At 37.5% G+C, this 12,514-nt stretch overlaps 1 protein-coding gene across 2 annotated transcripts in view; it reads right to left on the minus strand.

Annotated features, from left to right (window-relative positions):
- Nucleotides 1-1,195: 1,195 nt before the first annotated feature.
- The window catches only part of DPP8 (dipeptidyl peptidase 8), a 70,502-nt gene continuing 59,183 nt past the window's right edge, over nt 1,196-12,514 (minus strand). For both annotated transcript variants that reach the window (XM_001929097.7, XM_005659849.4), the window contains exons 18-21: nt 11,876-12,028; nt 9,986-10,128; nt 9,024-9,135; nt 1,196-5,438 (exon numbers count right to left, since the gene is read on the minus strand). In XM_001929097.7, the coding sequence (XP_001929132.3) occupies nt 5,316-5,438; nt 9,024-9,135; nt 9,986-10,128; nt 11,876-12,028 (531 nt within the window). In that variant the 3' untranslated portion in view covers nt 1,196-5,315. The remainder of the gene's footprint in view (nt 5,439-9,023; nt 9,136-9,985; nt 10,129-11,875; nt 12,029-12,514) is intronic.

Genomic DNA, 12,514 nt, shown 5'->3' on the forward strand with positions numbered 1-12,514 from the left:
TCCCATCTGGAGTGCCGTAAATGAATTTTATGTATATTAAGGTATTAATCTCTTTAGAGTTTGGGTGGGTCTGGCTGGACCTTTCTGGCTGTTAGAAAACTCAACAGGTTAATCCAGTGTACCTCGGCTTATCCCTGAGTCATATAAGTGTCTTTTTTAATGTGTCATGAGTTAAAAAGGATGGGTCTACAGCAGTACCCTGCATAATCTTTATTTCTAAAAATATCTGTATACAAATGAAAATTTAAGACCCTAATATATAACACAGCAGTGGTTCTTCTTTTTAAAAAATTATTATCCCTTTGAGAACCTGATAATGCCAAAGCCCTTGTGCCTAGAATGCACCTCCACTCAAACATGTAATATTTTGGATACAACTTCAGAGGGTTATAGAATTCAGACTGAGTGTCTGTTCTGGAGAGATTATCAGACAAACCTAAACTTACTAATTTCATTTATTTATTTATTTTTGTCTTTTTGCTATTTCTTGGGCCGCTCCCATGGCATATGGAGATTCCCAGGCTAGGGGTCCAATTGGAGCTGTAGCCACCGGCCTACACCAGAGCCACAGCAACGCGGGATCCAAGCCGCATCTGCAACCTACACCACAGTACACGGCAATGCTGGATTGTTAACCCACTGAGCAAGGGCAGGGACCGAACCCGCAACCTCATGGTTCCTAGTCGGATTCGTTAACCACTGCACCACGACGGGAACTCCCAAACTTACTAATTTTAGAAGGGTTCATCTGCTTTTTCTTTCCTCCACCCTTCCTCTAGTACAGCTCCAAAAGACCAAGTATTGTCAGATAAATCTCTGAATAAAATAGTATACTGGACTCCCTTGAAATTTCCTGGGAAGCATGCAGAAACCACTATCAGCTCCAAGAGGGACTCCGGAGAAACTCCCAGCTGCTCAGGGAAGATATGCTCATCAGGGGTCCAAGTACCACCCACCCTTGTAGTACCAACGGTGGGTTCTGGGAACCACTCACAGGTACAAAACAGTTCTCTGCACACCTACCTCTGGGTTTGGTTAGTGTTTATACTAGAAACCCCATGAAATCACCTTGCAGTCCCTCTTCTTCACTGCAAGCACATGACCTTGTTCATGTGTGTTAATCACTCATAGTTGCCACTAATCAAGGCAAGACTGTACAAATAGGGAATGGGGTAAAAAGGAATATTTACATCAATTAATTTTAGCAGCATCTTTTATTGCAACAAAGAACCTGTAATAAAATGCAACAAAACTAATGTTTCACTTTACATGATTAAGAGCCAAGTAGCTGAAAATGAGAAAACCCATAAACTTACTGGAGTGAGACATGCAATTCTTTTTATACAAGTCAATGCTTAAAACAGCAGGCACTTTATGTTCTAAAATTAAAGACCTGAACTCCAATTGTGCTGAATACAACATAAATCTGTACTTGGGTTATTTAAAAACAAACATACAAACACTATTTTTTTTCTCTCTCTCTGCGAGGGACCTCTCAAATGATTACCTAAAACTGCCTCTTGACAAAATAAAAAAAGCAGGAGCCGGCACCTTGCACTGATGTGTCTCCACATTTCAGGGTGCAAGATGGAGAGGTGAGGCTGGGTGGGGTTGGGGAGGTGGAAGTTAGGAAAGCTTCCTTATTCCTTTATGTCTGCTGGGAATGAACACTCACCTTACATAGCTCAGTTTAGCTATGGCCATGTCTCTTTTCTTACTTTAAATAGCTATAATTTGGGCTCCCAGGCTTAAGCAAGCACTCTACTATATATCCCAATCCCCAAATCCCCTGCTACACCAAGGAAGACACATTTAATGTAACAATTTTAATTAACTTCAGAATGTCATATACTAATTAGAAGTACTGCTTCATTAATAAGCATGCTTAGCATTTACTTTAGAATGGAAAAATTAACCATTTTATGTTATTTTTTAAATGTTTCATAGGAATATATTAATAAATACTTCTTTAAAAATTTGCCTTTCTACATATTATTTAACTACCATGAGTCAGGATATCTGGATGGAATCTAGTCTAGTACCAACTGAACACTAACTGGCTGTGTGGTCATGGGTAATAGTTTCTCCTCTCTCTCTATGTAGGTTCCTCCTCTAAAAAGTGAAAATATTACATTATATCAAAGGTATAACAGCTTGAAAATTTTATGATTCTATAATAATGAGGGATCTTACAGGAATCCTTTTACCTAAAGAGAGAACAAGGTTACAGAGAGGTGGGATACACCTTCTGTAAGAACTAAAACTAGTAAAAAAGTAAGCATCAATATCTACATCTCATTCTTTTGAAAAAGAATGCATGCATTGTGACTTCATCTTCTTGTATGAGACTTTGGAAACTAGCCAGGAATGGCATAGAGGGAAAAACCTTCATTCCAAAATTAACCTCCAGACAAAGAAGATGGATATACAGTTAATGACATCTTCTGCTTCTTTCAGAGTGAAAAGGGGCCAATAGTTGTTATCACAGATGAGTAGCTATCTTGACTATTGTTTGAGGCTCCTGTAGAACAGTCCAGTGTAAAATATCACCTGTTATTTTCTTAATCCAATTCATTCTCTATGGAAGAGTTTCTCAAAGTAGCCTTCAAATGACTTGCTTTAGAGTCACCTGGAAAACTTGTGAGAAAGGCAGATTCCTGGTCTCCATTTAAATCAACCAAGTCCAAGTTTCTATGAGTGAGGTTCAAGACTGCATTTCTTTTCATAAGCATTTCAAATGAATCTTAGATTTTGAGTCCCACCGCTCAGCAATGCACAAGCCACCATACCTGATGACAGTTGTTCAAGCGCACCCATTTATCAAGCTGCAAAAACCCCCTTTGATGTGCTTTTGGGGTCTCACTAAAAAGGCTGCTACTTTTATATACTCTTGCCTTGTAAGATGTTACCCGTACACAAAGTACAAATAGCTTTAGTGAGATTTCTACTGATTGCCTGAATTGACTATGATGTTTTCCACATTGATTTTAAAATCAAATTCAGTCAAACCAACTTTCTGCAAGTGAATTCAGTCAGGTATTTTTCCCACTATAGAAGGAGAATGGCCTTTAACTGACTGGGAATTATAAGAGAAGCATTCCTTGTGATAGGAGAAAAGTAGAAGGCAAGATGCCAGAGGAAAACACCTATGAATTCAAGCGTCCATGAGGTTCTTTAAGGTTTGTTTTGGTAAAAGAGGAGATGCCATTTTGGAGAAACAGCTGTACTGGATAAGAGGTTTCAAATAAGCAGCTGTCTAAAAGCCACTGTATGCCATTACTACTTTGCATATATATAAGGATAGATCCTTGGAGGCCAACTAATTCACAAACAAAAACCATCTTCATATGGGGGAAAACACTTTCTTGGGGAAGAAAAGTTACCCAAATCAATTTAATTTAACATTGAAAAATATATAAACAAATCTCGGCATGGGAAAATATCATAAACAAGAAAATCAAAACATATACAGACAATAAGGAAAATATAGGTATGGTACCTATTATACAGTGTAAATACAAAAACAGCAAAACCCAAAAACCTTCCACGGACAGAACCGCCGGGTCACTCTGCCATCCCTGGACTTCGTCCAGCTCCCATATGGCCCTCAATGGTAAAGTCCACCTCTGACACACAGTCGCTGTCCTTAGTAATGGAGGCTGTGCTCTCTAGGGGAGAAATCTACTCTCTCTGTAGTGGTGAGAAAGAACAGGAGGTTTTTTTGTTTGATTCTTTTTGTTTTGGAGCGTTGTTTTAAAAGCACTGATAACAACTTTCCAAACACTGAGGCTTATGATAAAAAGGGTCAAACTCATAGGTGCCTTCTCTGCCACTGGCTCCAATGTGACCCATCTAGCACCCTAAGATTCTAAGATGACAGATCCCAATCGGCACCAGTCGGCACTATGAGCTCCCTCAACAGTCAAGTGCTAGGGCTAAACCAGGAAAATGGCCACTCAAGAAACTGCTTATAAGCTCTGAACACTGAAAAAAAGAGCCATGGTTTATCAGGGATCGGTTTATGGTAAAGAGGTTGTCTGGAAACCTCTTTGTTTCAAGCTCACAATATCTAAATAATGCTCAAATAATTTAAAAAGGTTAAAGACAGTTTCAATTTGTAAGGTTTCCAAAGTTAAAGAAAATAATAAAAAAAAAATCAGAATCAGAATTATAAAACTCTAAGGACCTTCTCCCCTGAATAATATTAGGCTGTAACTGTGTTGGCAAGAGTATGATTTCTTAATTTTGGTTTCCTTAACTAATATTCTAGGAGTTTAAATTTCAATTCCCAAACTTTTTCATGGGTATTTTTAGACAAATTATGCTTTTGCTTAGCTCTTAAGCAAACCCTTGCCTTATCCTCTCCCTGTCATTCTCCACACCCTAGAGTCTCCCCAAACCCACTGAAATTCCCTTCCATCACCCTAAAACTCTGAAACATTTTGATGAGGAAATACCCAGTAGAAACTGGCACCATTAAATTTTCTGAAGAATCTAAGTGAATGTGTACTTTTTTTCATTTCTTAAGGGAAATTGCCTGCAAATATTTAAGCTCTAATCATTTGATTAAAATTTTCCTGCCTGTAATTATTAATATTATAAGACTAATTAAATTCATGCTACATATACAGTTACTTGTCTTTATGTGAAAGGAAAAAACCCACTCGGTCATATCATCAAAGAGAACTATTTATACTAGATACAGTTTAAATTGGCTATAAACTGGTCAGAGTTTGAATGAAACAAAATAAGTGTCTTTAGGAGGCCACTAAGTTATCCTTGAAAAATCATTAATGACTGGTTAAGCCATAGGTTTAATAGTGATTAGTTTGAAACATGCTGGATACACCCCAAGCAATGAAGTATATAAGCTATTCAATTACATTTAAGTGCTATCAAATCTGTAACTAGTCAGAGATTCTTGAATTGAACCAAACCAATCACTAATATCATCATATTTTAACAAACTCAGAAGTATACTGTAAAAATACACTAATTAAATCCATGAGGTTCATAATGCTATTAAAAATGAAAATAAGGTAGTATGGATACACGGTGCTAATGTCTTATTTCTTTCAGTAATTCTCATGGTATTGCTGGGTGCCTTAGAAATACGTGTCATTCAATTTTGTGTGTGTGTGGTTAAGGTATTAGATTACTGTCCACAAGCTGTAAACACCTGCATGGCACCAAAATATTTTCAGAAGTAGATGTTATGTGGCAGGTACCAAAATGTGATGAACCATTCTCTACCGATTAACCCTCCTCATTTGGTTAAACAGCCAGTGTATACCAGAGTTCTACACAGGTCAGAATTATATCACTTTCAGAGCAGCAATACGTGATCCAAGGTTTTCTTGAAGGTAGTGCAAAAGATGCAGTTCATAATGTTCTCCAGATTCAGGAACTCTTATGCTGTGTCTCTCCTGAGGATAGATCTTAACAACAACAAAACCAAAATACACAAAGTAAGAATTTAATAATACATCTCCTTCCTAAGCTTTCAGGAGATTTTCTACAAGATGAATAACACAGAGCAGAGCTTCTCCAAGATATTATAAGCATACATCCTATCTAAAGGCCCTTCTCTTGTTTTTACTTTTTTATTTTATTTTTCTTTTGTCTTTTTAGGGCCACACCCAAGGCATGTGGAGGTTCTCAGACTAGGGGTCTAATCCAAGCTGTTGCTACTGGCCTACGCCAGAGCCACAGCAATGCCAGATCCAGATCTGAGAGCCCCATCTTCGACCTGCACCATAGCTCACAGCAACGCCTGGTCCTTAATCCACTGATAGAGGCCAGGGATCCAATCCACAACCTCATGGTTCCTAGTCGGATTCATTTCTGCTGCGCCACGACGGGAACTCTTCTTTTCATGATTCCCTAGGTACCACTAGACTTACAAAAAGATTTATTTGTAGATCAGTGGTTCTCCAAGTTAATGTGAATGTGTACTTTTAATGTGTACAGATAAGTACACATTATCTGAAGGCCTCTGGGGTCCTCAGAAACCCTTTCAAGGGATACACAAGGTCAAAGTAATTTGACCTTGATGTTATTTGACCTTGTGTATCCCAAGATGTTATTTGCCTTTATTCATTGTGTTGGCATTTGCACTGATTATGAAAGGCAATGGTAGGTAAAAGTGCTAGTGCCTTAGCATGAATCAAAGCAGTGACATACATTTGCAGTAAACAAGGAAAAATGCCAATTTTACTTAAGTAGCAGTAAAATTAGAATTTTATTAAACTGCAACCCCGGAGTTCCCGTTGTGGCGCAGTGGTTAACGAATCCGACTAAGAACCATGAGGTTGAGGGTTCGGTCCCTGCCCTTGCTCAGTGGGTTAAAGATCCGGCGTTGCCGTGAGCTGTGGTGTAGGTTGCAGACGTGGCTTGGATCCCGCGTTGCTGTGGCTCTGGCATAGGCCGGTGGCTACCGCTCCGATTCGACCCCTAGCCTGGGAACCTCCATGTGCCGCAGGAGCAGCCCAAGAAATAGCAAAAAGAAAAAAAATAAAAAATAAAAAAAATAAAATAAACTGCAACCCCAAGTAGAGGTATTTTTAATATTCTGTGGTGATGAAATGTGAAGAATGAATAAAGCACCTCTACTACAGGATGCCTCAAGGAAAAGTACTTGTACAATTGAGTTTCTAAATGGGACTTCATTTTTCACTTGAAAAGAATGACAACATGGTGATTCAGACTTAGGTATCTGGCAAATGATTTCTCAAATTGATGTGAGCTGGTCACTCCAAGTATAACATTGACAGCATTTATTGCCAATAATAAATTTTGAATTTTTATTTTATTTTATTTATTTATTTTTGCTTTTTAGGGCCACACCTGCAGCATATGGGGGTTCCTAGGCTAGGGGTCAAATCAGAGCTGTAGCCAACCAGCCTAAGCCACAGACACAGCAACTCAGGATCCAAGCCACGTCTATGACCTACACCACAGCTCATGGCAACGCCAGATCGTTAACCCACTGAGCAAGGCCAGGGATTAAACCCACAACCTCATGGTTCCTAGTTAGATTTGTTCCCACTGTACTGTGCCAGGAACTCCAAATTTTGAGCTTTTAAATGAAAATTAGAATTGCATCTATCACTACTAGCTCATGAGTTTCCCAATACTTAGAGACTTTTTGTTGACATCAGTGGTGATATCAATATATGTGATTTTTAAAATATTGTATAATGAGATTAATCAACATTTAGAGGACTGGCATAACACAATGAACCAATATTTTCCAGAGGACCAATGCATGGGTAAAAAATTCATTTGAAGTACAAGATCCAACAGACTGTAATAGAGTATGAAAAACTTATATATATGGCTTCAGATTCTACAATAAAACTAACCTTTAAGAAACTATTATTTGTCCCGTTTTGGTATAGTAATAACAAAGAAGAAAGCCACAATTATCTGAAAAAACTAAAAGATTACTCCCATTTCTTTTTTGTTTGTTTTTGTCTTTTAGGGCTGCACTGGCAGCATATGGAGATTCCCAGGTTAGGGGTAAAAGTGGAGCCACAGCTGCTGGCCTGAGCCACAGCCACAGCAATGCAGGATCTGAGCCTCATCTTCGCCCTACACCACAGCTCAGGGCAACACTGGATCCTTAACCCACTGAGCGAGGCCAGGGATCAAACCCCCGTCCTTGTGGATGCTAGTTGGGTTCATTAACCAGAGCCATGACGGGAATTCCATTTTTTTTTGTTTTGTTGTGTTTGGTTTTATTATTTTTTATTTTTAAATTTTTTTCCATTTCTTAAATTACATATTTTGTGAGGCTGAAATTTCTTCATTTACTTTAGCCAAAACAACATTTTACAAAAGATTGTATGTGAAGTAGATATGAAAATTCAAGTCTTTCTTATTAAGCTAGACATTAAAGGGATTTATTAAGATGTAAAAGAATTTTAAAATAACTTTCTCAGTAAGTTTTGTTTTGAAAAATTTTTCCCTGCATAAAAAATTATGTTAACATGTAATAGTTTATCATTGTTAATTTTAAATAAATAAATATTAAAACATTTTCTTAGTCTTAATATCTTATATGAGAAATACTGATTGATATATCTCACATAAAAAAAAGCTTTTTGGAGTTCCCATTGTGGCTCAGTGGTTAATGAATCCGACTAGGAACCATGAGGTTGCAGGTTCAATCCCTGGCCTTGCTCAGTGGATTAACGATCCGGCATTGCCGTGAGCTGTGGTGTAGGTCACAGATGAGGCTAGGATCCCACGTTGCTGTGGCCCTGGTGCAGGCCGACGGCTACAGCTCCGATTCGACCCCTAGCTTGGGAATCTCCATATGCCGCGGTAGCGGCCCTAGAAAAGGCAAAAAGGCAAAAAGCCAAAAAAAAAAGAACAACTTTTTGGTATACAAAGGGGTCCTGAGACCAAAACGTTTGAAAACTATTGCTACAGACAAATATCTCATAGTTTACCACATACATGTCAACTGAAACATAAAAAAGGGAAAAAAGCAGTCTTTTTCATTTCTTATGAACACCCAATCTGTGTAAGGAGTAGAAAAGAAGAACAGCTTCTCTTAAAAGATTTTTTTTTTTTTTTTTGAATAATGGAGCAATGGAGGTAACTTCCTGGTGTCTGCTCCAATATAAAATAAAAGATAATTAAAGGACCACGTAATCAAGTTCTGAAAATCCTTTACAACAGTGAAATCAAGTAGCATTCCCTCCCTCTTCCAAGGGGAAGAAGAAAAGCAAAGGAGAATAATGAATGGACTCCTGTCATTTTGTCCATGATTACAAACTGAAAGCAGATAGAGATACACAATCATGTAATCCAACAGGTCAATTTTCAGCCTGACTTCAAGAGAATCTTAATTTTTATCCAGCTCGAGACACTGCTAACTATGTCTATTCTTTTAGCTCTCTTAAGCAGAGGGTGGTCACAGCTGAAAATTCAACCTTACTTCATAGTTTATTATACTTCAAAATAATCAATCACTAATCACAACTGTTTTAATCAGAAAATGTAAAAGAACTCACCTGTAAATCATAAGGCTTTCCAGCCCTCACTAAAAAACTCAGTAATATACTGGTGTGTGCAAAATGGACATTCTCATCTAAGAACCCATGTAAGAGTAGTAAACGATTTGGTCTGCAGAAATAGAAATATCAGATTAGGCAAAAAAAAAAAAAAAAGTATTTGGGAAAACTACTTAATTCCTTAAAACTGATCACAATTAACTATGTTAACTTCCTTATACTGTAATGTTAGATTAAAGATTCAATATTTCAATATTATATTAGTTATATATTAAGATGCTACATGTAATGAAAGACTTTAAAAAATTAAATCATGTGTTCAATTTACTATTAAAATACTAGAATACATTAATAATTATACCATGTCCCTATAAAAAAGAAAAATCATATACATTATTTATAATACATATGTAAGCAGAAATATAATTTTTTTCCACATTGAAACACGTGTACTTAAGCTTCTTTCAGCACTTATATAATTCCTTCAAATACAACTTGTAAAAAAAAAAACCCATATTTTATGAACTAGCCTATAATCTACCTTTGAGAAATAGCCATGCCTTTTATTTATTTATTTTATTTATTTATTTGTCTTTTTAAGGCCACACCCGCAGCATATGAAGGTTCCCAGGCTAGGGGTCGAATTGGAGCTGTAGCCACTGGCCTTCACCACAGCCACAGCCATGCCAGATCCCAGCCGCGTCTTCGACCTACACCACAGCTTAGGGCAATGCCGGATCCTTAACCTAACCCACTGAGCAAGGCCAGGGAATGAACGTGTGTCCTCATGGATACTAGTCAGGTTTCCACTGAGCCATGACAGCAACTCCAGCCACGCCTTTTAGTATTCTATAAACTACTGGTCTTGATTTTGTTGTATTTGTAGTTTTCATTACTATTGAAGACAATTTTTAAAAAGACAATTCAAAATTTATAATCTTCATTTTAAAGCATGAACTTACTCAGAGGGGAACTTCTCTGCTTGCATGGCCACAGATCCTAAGTAATAGCCCTGTTCATTCTGGTCAGGGTGACCCATATAACGCTCCGTATAGCCTGTATCATAGAAGATCCACAGAGTGACTGGGGCCCCAGCAATAGCAACCTACATAAGATAACAGGGACAGTCAAGTGTGGTTCAGAAAAGAATGGCTAGCACTGAGAGTTTGTAACAGCAAATTTACAGGCTAAAATTATCCTTAGGCTTTAGCCCTACAACTGGGGCATACATGATCTCAGGCAACTCAGAAAACCAAAGCAGAGTGCCAAGGTCAAGAATTTGATACTTTGTGAGTCAGTCACTCAGCTTCATGTTCCACAGCTGTGCCACACACCAAATCCTTAACTTAGGCTAGTTGAAACATAAACAGTGGTCTCTGTTAAAAAGGGAGGCAGTTAGAACATATGAATGCCTCAGTGTAAACTCATTTCTGCTCCTGGGGAAAAAAATATGGGACAAGTATCAGCTTTATATAGGAAAAGCAGTTTTTTTTCTTTTAAGCTTCTATTGGTAGCACAGAATTTACAACAATGAATGAAATATATTTAAGCACTAAATATTTGCCTCATTTTAAGGCTCCCCAAACAGTTTTATATTCAAACATTTTAATTGCTTTCTTGACAGTTGCAAACCTGGGAAAATTATGGAAGTTTTCAGAGTTCATTTTGTGGTTATTATAAATAAAGATTATCTGAATATATATGTAAGAACAAAAGCCCATCATTTTTATTCTTAAAAATAAAAATTCTTCACCATAAAATAAAATCATGTTATTGAAATATTAAAAAAGAAAAATGCTACCCATAATTCCCATTTCCTTAACAACTGTTAGCATCTCTCTCTCTCTTTTTTTGTCTTTTTAGGGCTGCACCCACAGCATATAGAAGTTCGCAGGTTAGGGGATGAATCAAAGATGTAACTGCCAGCCTACACCACAGCCACAGCAATGCAGGGATCAGAGATGCGTCTGCAGCCTACACCACAGCTCATGGCAATGCCTGATCCTTAACCAACTGAACAAGGCCAGGATCAAACCCTCGTCTTCACAGATATTAGTTAGGTTCATTACTGAGCCACATTGGGAACTCCTTGTTAGCATCTTTTTATATTTTCTTCTAAGAAAATATAATCTTTAGCATATTTTTCTAAGAAGTTGTTTATAGAACTATAATAATTGTTTATATATTTAATAGTTTATTTTCTTTTTAGGGCTACATCTGTGGCATATGGAAGTTCCCAGGCCAGGGGGTGAATCAGAGCCACAGCTGCCAGCCTACACCACAGCCACAGCAACACTGCATCCCCAACCCACTGAGCAAGGTCAAGGATTGAACCCAAATCCTCATAGATACTAGTCAGGTTTGTGACCCACTGAGCCACAATGGGAACTCTGTAATAGTTTATTCATTCAGTACAGATTTACTTAGGGTCTACTATGTGCCAAGCATTGTGCTTGGCTGCTAAGGATACAGCATGGGGCAGACAGGTTCCTGCCGTTAGAGACTATAGTCCAATAGTTAAATAAGTAAAATCCAAAATGTATGTATGTGTTTTAATGATCGTGACTATCTAGCATAATCTTTGGCATATGTCTATGAAGAGCCAATAACTGATCAAGTTGACGAGTGTTTTAACAGAAATACATAAAGACATGTAAACATATATCTCACATAGATATCACAAGTTGATAAGCTATATCTATTATTTTATAAGCTATTAAACATACAAATCTTAACTTCTTATAATACTGTCAACTCTGTAAACCTTTAGATAATTGGCATTTTCTCATATCTCAATTTAGAGAAAATTCTATGCTTACTGCAAAAAGGGAGTACAATAGGAAGTCACATACCCTGAAGATATCTGACCTCTGCATTAATGCCATCAGAGAGAGGTATCCTCCATAGGACCAGCCATGGATGCCCACACGATCTAAGTCAATGAAATCATATTGAGAGGCTAGATATTGGAGTCCTTCCACCTGATCGTCAATTTCTATTTGACCCTGTCAAAAAGGGAAAACATGTCACTGATTCTGATGAATAAAAATCCCATTATAAGAGTGTTTTTAAAGCTGTAGTTGTTTATACTAAAAATACCTGTAGTTTTTTAAGATAAGAACTAATTATCAATTTAGATTCTGCTGCTCAAGAAAAAGGTTTTTAACTCTATTTAAAGACAGGAGCCTATAGCCTCTATTGCTAGCCTGTCCTAGAGTTTAAGTTACCCCTTCGTCATAAAGTTCTTTCCTACTGTGACCCAAATACCCCTTGCCAAATGGGTATTTCCCATTTCCATTTGTTCTGTTGTCTGCTAAGAGGTCAGCATCTTCCTTGTAACAAGCCTTCCTATACCCAAAGATAAAAGATCAGCCCCCTTAAGTGGTTGAATAATTTTACTTCTCCTTTTTAAAACTTAACGCAATAAAGCAGAAGGAATCACTCTTGAGGCCTTAACCTCCTATTTCCCCAACATCTCCCTCTAGGAACTG

Source organism: Sus scrofa, chromosome 1 (assembly GCF_054392235.1).
Source record: "Sus scrofa isolate SSC_HxYL_T2T_F1_AM1 chromosome 1, Sscrofa_HxYL_maternal_Yorkshire_Landrace_v2.0, whole genome shotgun sequence".
Classification (NCBI taxonomy): Eukaryota; Metazoa; Chordata; class Mammalia; order Artiodactyla; family Suidae; genus Sus; species Sus scrofa.